Below are 15,191 nucleotides of genomic sequence, written 5' to 3'. Positions count from 1 at the left end.
TTGATAATGGTCGACCTCACTGAAGAAAAAAAAATTGAGAGAGAGAGAGAGAGAGAGAGAGAGAGAGAGAGAGAGAGAGAGAGAGAGAGAGAGAGAGAGAGAGAGACATTTGGTTTCACTTAAATATTTAATGCTATAATTTTAAAAACAATAGAAATGTGCCATAAACATAAAGTTTACACAAAAAATTATGTTTTATACAAACCAAAATTAATTGATCTAAAAATGTGATTGTCCTTTTCATTTACTTTAAAAAATATATTTTCTATTCTACTATAAAACATTATTTTATTACTACACTCTAAAAAAATGGTGCTAAATAGTACTAAAAGCTCGTAATCATAGGGGAACCATTTTTAGCGCTATATATACAGTTCACCTATTTAGCACCTCTGTAGAACCATAAGTGGTGCTAAAGCATCACTATAGCACCACTTATGGTTCCACATAGGTTTTGTTTAGCACTAAAAATGGTTCCCCTATGTTTACGAGCCAATGAACCACTTTTAGTGCTATTTTAGCACCATTTTGTAGTAAAACTATACTTTTGTAGAGCAATTATTATTACTTTATTAGCAAGGTCATTTTCACAAACACCTTGACCAGTCTGCAGTATTAAAAAATAACAGGTGCTCTCAATACACCATAGTATAACATCTGTTGCTTTTCAGGCTTTGTTTTCTCACTAGCATCTTCCGAATCTTCATTTATTCTCTTCCAGTGGTTCCTGCACCTTCATGCCTGCTTTGTCAGTCATTCCTTCACTCTCACCTTCCTCATCATCAGAGTTGTCTGCCCAGCGGCCCACCCGTCTCACACCTTCAGCCACCACAGGTGCATTAACACAAGGATTGTGGTCGTAGATTACAAGCTTCAACCCTCTTAAATGGGCAAGTGATGGAAAATATTGAATGCGGTTTCGGTCCACATCAATCACCTCTAGGTAATGCATCTTCAGTAGCACAGGGGGGAACTCATTAAGCAAGTTGCCCGCTAACCAGATGCTGCGTAGCTCTTCCAGTCGCCCGAGCTCTGGCGGTAAGCTACGTAACTGATTGTAGCCCAAGTGGAGGGTCTTGATGTTAGGAAGGTCACATACTACTCGAGGAAACTTGGTGAAGCAGTTAGTCTCTAGCCATAATGTTTTAAGCTCTGTGAGTTGCCTGATCTGTTTGGGAAGTCCATAAAGTCGGTTATTACCGAGATAGAGAATGTTAAGCTGCATGAGACTGCAGACAACCAGGGGGAACTCCTCAAAACAGTTGAAGTCCAAAGCTAGGAGCTGTAGCTTTTGCAGGTTTCTTAATTCTGGGGGCAGGTTGTTCAGATGGTTGTCACTGAGATAAAGTTTAACTAATTCATTGAATGCAGAAGCTCGGATAGGAAAGCGACGTAACTGACGACTGCTGAGGTCCAGGGTTCGATCAAAAGGCATTTCCTTCAAATCCCCTACTAAATATCGTTGACATCTCTCTGAGGGGACAAAGGCAACAGCACCACGCACAACATTTCCCATCTTCCTTGATACACATTCATGGTCTCTTCACAGAGACATAAAAGAGAAGCAGAGTGGTTTGTTAGGATGAATCCAAAATGAAACATTATTCAACATTTATTCAGAAACTGTACGAATATTATATACATTTAAATCTTGCTTGATTGCAATGGTCACCATTTACTTTCATTGTATAATCAGCAGTACTAAAAAATGAGGGTAAACAAATAATGACAGAATTATCTAATACAATTGCATGCCTTTTAAACTGAATTATATGAACGGTACTATTAGTTTTCAATTTTAATAAGGTAGTAATAAAAAGACAATATAAAAACTTACCAGGCTAATGTAAATCTTCATCTATCATCAATTCATATATTGTTATAAAGAATCAAGAGTGCACAAAATAGGTACCCGTGATGTTTCATGCTCCTGTGTTCTGCTGACACCTCTGCCTTGCCAGCCGCTGAGAGCACCAAAGATGACAAGCAGCTTGCTCCTCCCCATCTCGACTAAATGATTTCTCCAGCACTGGAGGTTTGAGCTGACCAGGGGTAGCGATAAGTCTAAAGGTGTCCTTTGATAGAGGAATTTTGGAAACATTCAGTATGTGCTTTTATCTTAGCCAGGACCCTCTACTTAACTAAAGCCACTTGAATGCACCACCCCATTGATAAGACTAACCCAGTTATAGACAACCATGAGAAGTGGTCGACACAACATGGCATGCAGCAGTAGTTGGTGTTGAAATTTCAAGAGTCAGGATGGAAAATAAAGCAAAATAAATATAATAAATGTTTTTTTTTTCATAAAAAACAGTGACACATATACACATCAAGAGGTAGAGCATTGCGTTAGCAGAGCAAAAGGTCATGGGTTTGAACCTGGAAAACACACATACTGCTAAAATTTATACCTTGTAATGCACTGTAAGCAGCTTTGGATAAAAGCATCTGCCAAATGCATAAATGTAAATAAGAGTAATGTAAATGTAAAAAGATTTATATTACAGATTCTTTGAAACTGCATGGTTAAAGTTCATATACACTGTCAAAAATAAAGGTACAAAGCTGTCACTGGGGCAGTACCCTTTAAAAAAGGTCCCTAATATGTACAATTTAGGTACAAATATGTATCTTTGAACTGCCAATATGTACCTTTGAAGTACTAATATGCACATTTTGGCTACAAAGGTGTACTTTTTGAAAGGGTATGTCCCAGTGACAATTTTTTTATCTTTATTTCTGAGAGTGTAGCTCACCCGGCAAAGCATTGCATTAGCAACACTAAGGTCATAGGTTTGATCCCAGGGAACACACATAATAATAAAATGTATGAATTGTAAATAGCTTTGAAAAAAGTCTGCGAAATGTGTAAATGTAGTTTAAAACAGGGTCAATGACGTGACGTTCAATATTTTGTGTCCGTATGGTTTTAATTTCCAAATAAATTTGCAGATTACTTGCATACATTCTCTTTTTTGGGGACCAAGTCTAAAATTACTGGTTTTATTTCATTTTGAAAGAATATTTGGGGGATAATTGCAAAAATGTCAATGTGGTGTAACCGGTCTGTGTCAGTTGGTGTAACTAGTTTTTTTTTTTTAATGAATATATATATATATATATATATATTCATAAAAAAAATTAAAAAATGGGGAATAAAATATAATCATCTAGTTTAGTGTACTATGATTTTTTTTTTTACATACATTTTACAAAATTTTTCAAAGATTATTTCGAAAACAGAGCTGTTTTCAGCATGTGTCAGGACAAATATTACAAAAACGCATTAAATTTACATTACATTTAAAAAAAACTAACAAAATTATATTTTAAAATGATTTTTTATTACTCTTACATGCCATCAAGGTGGATAAAATATTTTATATTTCTCATTCTTTGGCGCAATTGGCGGTTACACCATTTGACATTTTCAGGTCCATTCAGTCTTAACTTTCATAAAAATAGTGCAAATTAAAATTTTTATTGCATAAAATTAACATAAATACACTATGTGCATTGAAATAAACCTGATGCATGCTTTTAAAACAAGTAAAAAAACGATTTTTGAATTTTTCATCTTGTCAAACCGTTTTTGTCACTGACCCAACACCAGGTTTAAAGAGTCACCTATCCATTCCATTTGTTTTTGCTGTTAGGGTCAGAGACTGAAAAAATTCTCTTGTCAAAAAGAAAACAAATATTGATCACTCATCGTGCACTTCACAGATGTTCCAGTTTTATTCTTTCAATAATAGGAATGCCCCACCCACAAAATTACATTTAGCACATTCTTACCCAGCATATTACAAGTTACTACATACACATGTAAGCATTTGGCCTCAAAGGTAAGAGTATGCATTTGGTTGCAGATGTTAGACATACAATGTAAGAGTTTTAGATGTGCATTTGCCTGCCTCATCACTTAACAGATTATGTGGACTCAGCACAGCATCTGTCTACCAGGACGGATATTTCAGCAGACATGATGTCAGCATGCAATAAGAACAAAATCTAAAAAGGGCAATTGATGTTTCAAGTAGCCTATTATAGCTTACACATAAATACAGTTGATGTATTGCAACTGTTCATCCTAGTTCAAAGTCATCGAAATTTCCCTTGTTCTGCCCTTATTTTGACAGATGATGAATTCCAGATCAAAGTTAAAGCAATTTGTCACGTGCACGTGACTGCAAATACAATGTAGGCCAACATTTAGCCTGCTTTATTTACAAAGTATCATAATTACAAAATATCAATACTTTCTTTAAGAAAACTGACAGAAAAATGACAACTTCCTATTGCTGTACCAAGTCTTACATTTTGCACGTGAGTGTAACACTTTCATCCCAATAAGTCATCTTAAAAATCTCCCTCATATCCAGATAGCATGATATTTGAGATAGACTGTGTAAAACACAGTTTTCTATCCAATGTGTCCAGTGTAAAATAAACCGAAGGTCAGGAGGTCAGAGGGTAAAGGCTATTCCCCCAGCATTCTCGTCAGTAGGATACACAGCCATCTTGGATCTGCGAGGAGAGGGTAAATTAATGCGGTTAGTCAATTTCATTTTCACTAAAAACAAATTACCAAACAGGCTTTACATCGCACATACAAGACCAAGTGATCAAATGCAGCCTTATGCATACGTCCAAGGATATATTTAGTGGTTGCATGACTGCAGCGACACGTTTGCATGGTTTTGGTGCTTTCTGTTTTTGTTCTGAGGCCACAGTTAGCCGATTAGCGTTAAGCGCTAACAAAAACAGAGAGCCGATACAGAGGCCTTCAACATTAAACTACGTAAATACATGTGTTGTTTATGACTAGACACTCGCTACTGGGCTAAAACATTTAAACTAATGAATGGTAAACAGTTCAGTGTGTTTTGGTTGTCATTCACATCTTTATTCAAAACGTATAATTTCATTTCTGTATTAGCAGCTACTCCGCTAACAAGCAAAGCTAACTAGCTAACGTAAAATGATAACATTTCGCGAATTGTCACAAGTTGGTTCACTTGTTTAACTCTATGTGTAGGTTCGTAACAATATAACGTGTCGGAAACTGCTTTAATATTCATAATAAGGTTAGGAAAATTTTAAGTACGTGTATGTTAAAGTAGCTGGCTAGTAATTGGTGTTTCTGCTTTGGTTTAGCTGGTCTGTTAATCTGGTTTGTCATTTGTCATTTTAAAAAGTTTAATTTGTTTATTTTCTAACCCAACAGTAAATATTTGGTGTTTTGAATCGCTGATTTGTTTTGGTAACGTATCGCCATAACAATTAGAGTATATGTTCTGCAATAGACTGTTTGTTAAACATCGCTGAAGTTTAACGGGTATATTTGCGAGATTTAGACGTATGAACATAATTGCATTAAAATAATGTTATTTGTATCTTTTTAATAATCTTTAAAAACAATCACTCTTATTGTGTAGTGTGCATATACATAGTAGCATCATTAGATGTGTGCATACGATAACAGGTTATAATTTTGTAGCATTGTAATAGGTTCAGATATGAAATATCACTGACATTATAAAACATTATACTGACATTTTGTCTTTTTTACAGGTGACAAACGGAATGTTCAGTGCAACTAGAAAGAAGTTTGTTGAGGGGGTCGACAGTGACTACCCAGATGACCCCAGCATGTATTATCCCCAGCCGTCGATGTTTCGACCGGAGAAAGACGTAAGAACTGTCACTTGTTGATATTGAAAGTTGCATTCGTTAAAGGGATAGTTCACCCAAAAATGAAAATAATGTCATTAATGACTCACCCTCATGTCGTTCCGAACTCGTAAACCTCCGTTCGTCTTCGGAGCACAGTTTGAGATGTTTTGTATTTAGCCCGAGGGCTTGCTGACCCTTCATTGGGAAGCTACATACGGTATACTGTCCATGTCACGTGACTTTAGTCTCGCGTATGCGCTTCACAACAGACGCGAAAGAGAAGACAATGCTGAATAAAGTCGTAATTTTTTTTATTTTTGGACAGGGGTTTATTATTGATGCTTCAACACCAATAGCTGACCCACTGATGTCACATGGACTACTTTGATGATGTTTTTATTACCTTTGTGGACATGGACACTGTACAGTATATACCGTACTTAGATTTTCAATGAAGGATCAACAATTTCTCATACTAAATATAAAACATCTTATACTGTGTTCCGAAAATGAACGGAGTTTTACGAGTCTGGAATGACATGAGGGTGTGTCATTAATAACATTATTTTCATTTTTGGGTGAACTATCCCTTTAAGCTTTATTTATAAAACATGAGCATTGTAAACTCTTCCTGTATAAGTTGTTGAATTTAATACAATGAGAGGTTGATTCATGGATTTCACATCTTTTGTGGATGTTTAACACTCCTCATTGTGTCAAATAAACAATGTAACACTTTTCAATACATTTATCATTATTCAATACATTGCCAGACATTTAGGAGAGACCCATGCATGAGAAAGTAGATATGCAAGACTCGTTTTGACTCACTCGGGGTTAACTTAAGTTTTCTCATTGAACTGTATTTGACCACACTGAGAATTGGCAACTTTTGAGTTTTCACTTATTAAAAGACCTGCTGCTACATTAGTTGAAAATAACATGAATGTGCACCCCAAACAATACTAAAACAAGATCTAAAGCAGTGGTTCCAAAGGGGGTGCGTGATCTGATATGCTTTAAAATTAAATAAAGATGCATAAAATAATTGAATATAAAAATATTTTAGGTTTTACAAAAATCATATGCTTACAAAGCAATATTTTTACTTAAAATATTGAATAGTAATTTCTATAATATATTTACAAACTGAGGATTGCAACCCTCAGGTATAAAATATAAATATATTTGCTGGAGGGTTGGTGGCTTAGATTGTCCTATATGTCACCCTCGACCTCAAAACCATTCATACGGGTCAATTTTTTAAAAATTAAGATGTATACATAATCTGAAAGTGGAATAAATAAGCTTTCCATTGATGTATGGTTTGTTAGGAATTACAATATTTGGCTTATATTGAGAAAGTCACTTTTAAGGTTGTTCAAATGAAGTCTTACTGTGCGTTTACACTCAACGATTTGTGCAAGTAGATTACATACAATTCAATGCAAAGACGTGATCAGACGCGTCCTCGCGGGGGCGATGCGAATGACACGATATGGGCGGCACGTTTGTCGCGAAAACACGCGCTATTTGCCTCAAACACGTCTTTGCACAAGATGAAACTACGTGATGCCCCGCGTTTGGTGTGTACTTATTTAGCATTAGGCAACACATATTACTAATGATAAATACATTTTTTCATATACCTTCATGGAACATGATCTTTATTTAATATCCTAATGATTATTTGCATAAAAAATACATTTGACCCACACTATGCATTTTTAGCTATTGCTACAAATATACTCATGCTACTTATGACTGGTTTTGTGGTCCAGGGTCACATGTATGCGGGGTGGGGGAGACACAAGGAAAAAAAAGTATTAATGCAACTTGTGAAGTGCTGTAGGTGTCTAGTAGTATATCAGGATTACAGGGTTCATGTCGTCTTTGTTTCAGATTTTATTAAGAAATAAGATGTAATACAAAGATTGTTGTAACATTTCTGAATTTTACAGATGCTGACATCTCCTTCACCGTCATCGTCAGGTCAATTGTCACAGCTTGGTGCAAGTTTGTATGGACCTCAAAGTGAGTTAAAGTCTACGCTAACGTAGACCTATGTAGGGTTCTAGTATAAATGGCTCGTGCTCTTCAAAATGAAACGAAACTAAAGTTGACCTGTCTGATCCGCTTTTTTCTGTTATGTTTGCAGATACACTAGGTTTCTCAATAAGGGGCATGAGTAATAACAATCCTCAACTGAACCGGAACTTAACACAAAGCACTCAGCTACCGAGCCATAGCACCCCAACAACAGGCGTCCCAACAATGTCCCTCCACACGCCACCTTCGCCGAACAGGTATGCCATCCTCTCTGCTGGCATCATGATGTCACAGTGATCTTTGATGCCAAGTCACGACTCTCTTTGATGCTCCACAGGGGCATCCTGCCCATGAACACCAGAAACATGATGAGCTCGCAGGTAGGGCAGGGCATGGGCATGAGCGGCAGGACCAACAGTATGGGCAGCTCGGGCCTGGGCAGCCCTAACCGCAGCTCGCCAAGCATTATCTGTATGCCCAAGCAGCAGTCAGCACGCCAGCCGTTTACCATCAACAGGTACATTTTAAGTGTTGGACAGCCTTGCACATTTGTGGTAGACTTGGATGCCGTCATCGTCATTGTTTATTTTAAAAGCATGGTGGGTCTAAGTTGTATTTATTTCAAGAAGCGGCATCTGAGATACATACATTGTATTTTAATTAACCTTTACCTTAGGCCAAGAAAAGGCCAATCAGGACTTAATAAGACTGACCTTAACAAAAGGGTCAAATCCTCATGTGTGTCGTTGTAGTATGTCAGGATTTGGAATGGGGCGGAGCCAGGGGTTTGGAATGAACTCCTTATCCAATAACATCTTCAACGGGACAGGTGAGCGCCTTATTGAGCGATTGGCAAACTATAGTATGTGCCTGTTTACTTTGGTACAGGTTTGTGTATATAGAGTAGGCCCACAAATATTTATTTTGACTGTACAGTGATGACAGTATCCATATAGTCAGTTAAGAGTGTAATGTTACTAGAAAAGTAAGATGCTTATTTTGTGTAATTGTAAAAAATAGTCCTTACTTTTTTCTCCTGTCAGATGGGAGCGAAAATGTGACCGGAATAGACCTCTCAGAATTCCCAGCACTCGCAGACAGAAGTCGAAGAGAGGGAAACGGCAACCCAACACCGTTGCATAATCCGCTGTCTGGAAGGGCACCTTATGGTAAGAGTTCATTTTACACAGTCCCATCACCTATGTGAAACATAAACCCTCCCAGTCTTTACCACTAAGCACGCGTCCGCTTGAATGCGTGATAAGGTCAGCGGTTTTATGTTCATTTCATCACAATAATCTTTTGTATCTTCCTGCAGTCGGAATGGTCACAAAGCCATCGAACGAACAGTCGCAGGACTTCTCCATTCACAACGAAGACTTCCCAGCTCTGCCCGGACCCAACTACAAAGACCCAACGTTGAGCACGGATGAAAGCAAATCAGTCAGTATTGCCTGAGTTTGATCTTTCATGAGACACACATTGCATAAATAACATTTATTTTTTAGTTTTGCAGTATGGGTAAGGATGATCTGCTATGAAAAGCTTTTGTGATTTGTTTCAAATAGATGCTACAGCCCTTGAACGCATGATTCACTCAAAACATTTACATTTTGTCATTGTTTACACAATCCTCAAGTCATTTCAAACCACTTTCAATTATTTTTCTTCCATGCACCGTAAGGGAGCGTGTGCACCAAAGTGGCTGAAAACGGCAGGCGGATGGCGAGTTTTTCAGCTAAACGATTTAGTTGCTGTGATACTTCTGCTTTGTTTATCAGTTTGAACGATGCATCGCTTGTTGATATTTGTCCCGCCCCTCATCCACTGTGATTGGACGGCCGAGTAAGAAGTGACAATAACATTTTTCAACTCTGGGCACTCAGTGCAGGAAATAAACGGCAGCTGCATGCATTTTTTGAAAAGCGCGGGGCTTCAATTGAAAACATACGCTGGCGTGAATGCTTTGGTGTGTACGCTCCTTAAGAGGAGAAATTTGGAAACACGTGAATGTAGAGTCACTTACATTTTGGCTTGCCTCCTAGTTTTGTGTTTCCTGATGATGATAAATTCATGTTATATTTTCATTTTTGGGTGAACTGTTTCTTTAAGTGATAGCATTCCAGTGCTGTAAGCTTTACCAAAACTGTTCTGGTTCAACAGAGCTTGAACTCATCAGGCAAAGGCAGCTCAAGCACTGACGGACCCAAGTTCCCGGGCGATAAGACATCATCAGCACAGAATAACAACCAGCAAAAGAAAGGGATCCAGGTGTTGCCTGATGGTGAGTACACTATTGTATCTTAAACGGTCATCTGGTTTATGCACACATCTGAATTATTAAATGACAAGTGTGCAAATATTTGAAATCTTCAGTGTTACCCTGAAAGTTTTATTGGGCTATTAGATACTCTATAATTATTAAACCTAACATTCATTCCCTCTCTTTGTTTTTACAGGCAAGGTAACAAACATTCCCTCAGGAATGGTGACGGATCAGTTCGGAATGATCGGACTCTTGACATTCATCCGGGCAGCTGAGACGGACCCTGGGATGGTTCACCTAGCTTTAGGAAGTGACCTAACAACGCTAGGACTCAACCTAAACTCTCCAGAGTAAGTAATTTTTTTTTGTTTTCCAAATTTTTGCATTCTTTTAAAGGAATACACTGGGATTCAACTGGATAGTTTACTCAAAAATGAAAAATGTGTTATTATTTACTCACCCTCATGTTGCTACAAACCTGTTTTTTGTTTTTCTGAACACAAAGGAAAATATTTTGGGCAGTGTTTGTAATCAAACTGGTTTTGAACACCACTTACCCCTCCATAGTAGTATTTGAAGAGTTTGGTTCCAAAGGCAATAAATCCATTCTGACTATTTTCTGTAAAATTTTCTGTAGCATCTTTAGGTTATAATCACATAAAAAATTCAAATCCAGAATTTAATTTTCAAAGATTTATTATAAAAACGTATATTATATTAATGTGCATTCATCTTTGCCGTGTTATATTAATTTAGTTGACTAGTGGTTTCCACTGATAAAAAATAAACATTAAAGGCATTAATCAAACACTTAAGGGGATCGCACACCGGCCGCGCAGCTCAGCGCAGCGTCGAGTCGCGTTTAGGACAACTCGGACGTATTGTAAACAGGAAGTGCACATTAAATAGCGCGAGCTTCGTCCGATGGCGTCTACTTCAAAATGTAAAATATACGTTAGCAGCCAATGTTAATCGTTAATGATTTGGGACAAATATGATGTTATTTAATGTTAAACTATGTGAGTGGCGCGACAGGGATTTGAACAACTTCCTGAGTCACAGCTGGGCGGCGCAGACAGGCACCACCTGGCGGCGCCGGTGTGCATATACTCATAGAAAACAATGTGTTCGATTTTTTTTTAGAGCGGCGCGGCGCTGCGCGGCCGGTGTGCGATGCCCTTTACTTTGTCATATTAAGAACACTGTCATTGCTGCTGTCATCCTTGGGACGTTGTCGCTGAAGTTTTTTGAAAGCGATCAGCTGTAAAAATTTTTGGTCCTGCTCGATTTCCGTTGACTTCGAGTAAAATAATTTTTACAGGTTTGTAACAACATAAGGGTGAGTAAATGATGACACAATTTTCATTTTTGGGTGAACTATCCCTTTTAATATAGGTTAAACTCAATTGGCCGATTTCTGGCTTATTGTTAATAAAAATGACATAATGATAAATGGCAATCATATAAACAAGTATGTAGTACGGCACTTTTAAGCACTGTATTAAAACTATATAGTTAGTCACAATGACATTATTATATATATATATATATATATATGATCTTACTCATTCAATATTAAATATTTCAAGGTTATATTTTCACAAAGTTCTTTACATGTAGGATGATTTTATGTAGAAAACTCTAAATCACAAAGAAAATGACATTGTCACACACAATTTATTTTCTCGTTATAGGAATCTGTATCCCAAGTTTGCATCTCCGTGGGCTTCTGCTCCATGTCGACCACAAGACATTGGTAAGTGTTGGTTATTTAGTATATTTAGTAATCAGTGTAATGGGTGCCATTTCAGTAATCATTGTAACATTTCTCTTTCAGACTTCCATGTTCCCTCAGAGTACCTAACCAACATTCACATAAGAGATAAGGTAAAGTCTTAAGACGCTTAAAGGGACACTCCACTTTTTTTGAAAATATACTAATTTTCTAGCTCCCCTAGAGTTAAACATTTGTTTTGTACAGGTTTGAAATCCATTCAGCTGATCTACGGGTTTGGCGCTACCACTTTTAGTATAGCTTAGCACAATCCATTGAATCTGATTAGACCATTAGCATCGTACAAAAAAATGTCCAAAGGATTTCAGTGTTTTTCCTATTTAAAACTTGACTCTTCTGTAGTTACATCGTGTACTAAGACTGACGGAAAATTAAAAGTTGCTATTTTCTAGGCAGATATGGCTATGACTATACTCTCATTCTGGCGTAATAATCAAGGACTTTGCTGCTGTAACATGGCTGCAGGAGGCACAATGATATAACACAGTGCCCGAAAATAGTCCTCTGCTATTGAAAGTTACCAAGGGGACTATTTTCGGGCACTGCGAAATATCAAAGTGCCTGCTGAAAATATTGAAATTCTTTGGGCATTTTTGAGTGCGCTGCTAATGGTCTAATCCGATTCAATGGATTGTGCTAAGCTATGCTAAAAGTGGTACCGCCAGACCCGTAGATCAGCTGAATGAATTTACAAAACGATAAAAATCAAATGTTTAACTGTAGGGGAGCTGGAAAGTGAGCATATTTAAAAAAAAAATTGGAGTGTCCCTTTAACACATTGCATGCTTATGGGTCATTTCAGTGATGTAAAAGATATGTGTCAGGTCTAGTTTGAAGTTATAATGACCTCAGTATCTTCATCTATACAGCTGGCTGCAATAAAACTGGGACGATACGGTGAAGATCTTCTGTTCTACCTCTACTACATGAACGGAGGAGACCTCTTACAACTCCTCGCTGCTGTGGAGCTGTACGTACAACTTCGGATACATCAAGTCCATTGATTTTTTTTGCCAGGATGGTCGCATTCAATGCACATACCCTATTTGATATAGCAGTAAACCTAAACACATTAGGGTGGTAACAAATATTAGACTGCATGCAGAGATTTGCATAGACACTGTTAATGACGGAAATTACATCATCACGCACGTTGTGACAGCAAATTAAAAACTAAAGGGTACTGATGGTTTTACAGATGTTTGTTGGTAATGGTTGAGATTGATAAATTGAGGTGTGGCTGTATTTCAGCTTCAACCGGGACTGGCGGTACCATAAAGAAGAAAGGGTTTGGATCACAAGAGCACCTGGCATGGAGCCCACGCTAAAGACCAACACTTATGAGAGAGGAACATACTACTTCTTTGATTGTCATAACTGGAGGAAGGTTGCAAAGGTAAAGGTACAGAATTACTTCTATAACACACATTATTGAAGCTTAAATATGTATATATCGATTTTAGCTACAAGTTTTCCTTTTATCTGGCAGGAGTTTCATCTGGAATACGACAAGCTAGAGGAGCGGCCTCACGTGCCAACCACCTTCAACTACAATCCGGCCCAGCAGGCTTTCTGAATCCGAGTCCATCAGCGTCCGAAAGCTCCAAGAGCGATCGGTAGAGACAGCCAGACGACCTGCCCGACTACAAACCTGGTTTTATTCCTCAACTGTTTGGACAAGGACTGCGGGAGGGGGGGTGAGGGTCTCCACCTTGAGAACCGGGGGAGGGACCCTGCCTTGCAAATTATGTGCTGCCCAAAAACAAAACTACTTCTATATATTTTCATTCTGTTTTTAATTCCCCTCTTATTTTCTTTCTCCTTCCATTTCATTTCGAGCAGGGTCAATGTTTTGTTTCTCCTCCGATGGGAAGCCCCGTTTGGTGTTTGCCCAAAGTCTAAAGTTGCAGTACAGCACACACACTCTCATTGGTATAAAAAGCAGCTAGCGCTTTGTTTTCCGAAGCGCCGTGCTTACAAACAGGACAGACACGATGACAAATCCAATACATGTGAATACACAAGGGCAAAAGAAAATGCAATGTTCATTGTTGCACTATTTAGTAATAAAAGAACACAAAAATCGTTTTCTGCTTTTTTTTAATGTGGGATAAACACTCTCCTGTCGTCGTCGTCGTCTTTCGGAAGGATGGACGCTCGTCGTAACCATCGCGGAGTTCTCCTTTGGTTGCTTTTTGTTTACATTTGGCTTCCCCCCCAAACATTCCTTTAATCCATTACCCATCATGAGTTGAGGCGTTTTCTGCTTAGCATCAATAAAACACAAATCAGACTGTTTCAGTGACCGTCGTTGGGAACAACCGGACCAGGCGGTTGTGAGATTCCCGAGAAACATTGTTCCAGAATGAATACAAACCCTTTTCAGTCTTTGTTACGATTTTGTAATAAACGTGTACATTTTTTTTAATTTTTTGACATCACATGAATAAAGATATGTATGTATGAATGTGTATATATATTATATATATAGATAGATGTATCTATATATATATATACATGACGTCTATTTTGGAAGTAACTATGCTTGACCTCGTTTTTAGGAGGTGAACAGAAATGGCATTATGTGGTAGAAGCAAAAACACAAAGACAAAAAATAAAAACTAGTGAACAGTATGTCGAGCTGCCAGACAGGGATTCATGTTTGTAAACCTGTGCACTTAAGACCAATTCAACGAAACAAATAAAGGAAACGTGGAAGGCTTGAGATTTTGAGGAATAATTCATTATTTGGAGATTGTTAATAGACGTTTCTGAGTGGCAAGTTTGCATTTTTTCAGTATGAACCTGCAAAACGTAGCTAAAAAGTCAATAGTAGAACTTCAGCCTAAATACTAACACATATAGCATTAACTAGCATATGGCGCTAACTCAGCAGTCACAACTTCGTACTTAATATAATGTTGTAACTCCTCATGTAACAGTCTTTAAATAGGGAAAACATGGAAGTGTTTGGTGGCTTCTAAATTCATCCCTGTTCTGGATCCTAAGGAATGAATGGGGCTACGACATTCACGACGCGCTGTACAGGGATAAAGTGCACGCATTGAGAAAAGATAGGGATATATTAAAAGTTGAGATAAGAACATACTAAAATATTGAAAAACTGTGGGGTTTTCCTTTAAATAACAAAGAAACAAGTGTGTTTGTAGTTCATGATGGGTCATTACCATGTACAGATTTATTATTATTTATCTATGCCTATGTAAATACAGTTTTACATTCTACATCCTTTAAAGTGTTATGTAATGGGCACATGACATGCAGATTAAACAAATAAAATATTTAATTGTTGTGTTTTATTTAGATTTTTTATTTAAAATTATTTATTTACATTATGAGATTTAATTGTAAGTAATTGTTTTCATCAACTCGCTAACCCCC

General features: G+C 37.5%; 2 protein-coding genes across 5 annotated transcripts; one reads left to right on the top strand and one right to left on the bottom strand.

The window, feature by feature from the left end:
* Positions 1-445: 445 nt before the first annotated feature.
* Positions 446-2,246, bottom strand: lrrc10 (leucine rich repeat containing 10). Of its 2 annotated transcripts, none has more exons than XM_055191605.2 (2): positions 1,838-2,246; positions 446-1,541 (listed from the first exon to the last, which is right to left on the bottom strand). In XM_055191605.2, exon 2 carries the CDS (start codon positions 1,514-1,516, stop codon positions 704-706), a length of 813 nt encoding a protein of 270 aa, XP_055047580.1. In that variant the 5' UTR covers positions 1,517-1,541; positions 1,838-2,246; the 3' UTR covers positions 446-703. The 2 variants fall into 2 exon arrangements, with proteins under 2 accessions (XP_055047580.1, XP_055047579.1); XM_055191604.2 differs by having other exon boundaries at positions 1,913-2,246.
* Positions 2,247-4,419: 2,173 nt separating this feature from the next.
* cnot2 (CCR4-NOT transcription complex, subunit 2) lies at positions 4,420-14,252 on the top strand. Of its 3 annotated transcripts, none has more exons than XM_055191602.2 (15): positions 4,420-4,556; positions 5,578-5,697; positions 7,641-7,713; positions 7,838-7,985; positions 8,066-8,245; positions 8,481-8,557; positions 8,772-8,897; positions 9,047-9,171; positions 9,892-10,012; positions 10,188-10,344; positions 11,689-11,750; positions 11,832-11,881; positions 12,659-12,759; positions 13,041-13,191; positions 13,279-14,252. In XM_055191602.2, the coding sequence occupies exons 2-15, from the start codon at positions 5,590-5,592 to the stop codon at positions 13,363-13,365; spliced, it is 1,566 nt and encodes a 521-aa protein (XP_055047577.2). In that variant the 5' UTR covers positions 4,420-4,556; positions 5,578-5,589; the 3' UTR covers positions 13,366-14,252. The 3 variants fall into 3 exon arrangements, with proteins under 3 accessions (XP_055047577.2, XP_055047574.2, XP_055047575.2); XM_055191599.2 differs by lacking the exon at positions 4,420-4,556 and adding an exon at positions 4,678-4,804; XM_055191600.2 differs by lacking the exon at positions 4,420-4,556 and adding an exon at positions 4,780-4,804 and having other exon boundaries at positions 13,041-13,185.
* The last annotated feature ends 939 nt before the right edge of the window (positions 14,253-15,191 follow it).

This window comes from Misgurnus anguillicaudatus, chromosome 6, assembly GCF_027580225.2.
Source record: "Misgurnus anguillicaudatus chromosome 6, ASM2758022v2, whole genome shotgun sequence".
In the NCBI taxonomy this organism is placed as follows: Eukaryota; Metazoa; Chordata; class Actinopteri; order Cypriniformes; family Cobitidae; genus Misgurnus; species Misgurnus anguillicaudatus.
The sequence above is the reverse complement of the archived record's forward strand: the minus strand, read 5'-3'. Positions and strand labels throughout refer to the sequence as shown.

What these genes read in the sequence shown, in the direction of transcription:
- cnot2 (XM_055191602.2), top strand. Translation starts at nt 5,590, where the DNA reads ATGTTCAGTGCAACTAGAAAGAAGTTTGTTGAGGGGGTCGACAGTGAC. An exon ending in CAGCCGTTTACCATCAACAG is followed by an intron (nt 8,246 to 8,480) that starts GTACATTTTAAG and finishes GTGTCGTTGTAG; the next exon opens with TATGTCAGGATTTGGAATGG. An exon ending in ACATTCACATAAGAGATAAG is followed by an intron (nt 11,882 to 12,658) that starts GTAAAGTCTTAA and finishes TCATCTATACAG; the next exon opens with CTGGCTGCAATAAAACTGGG.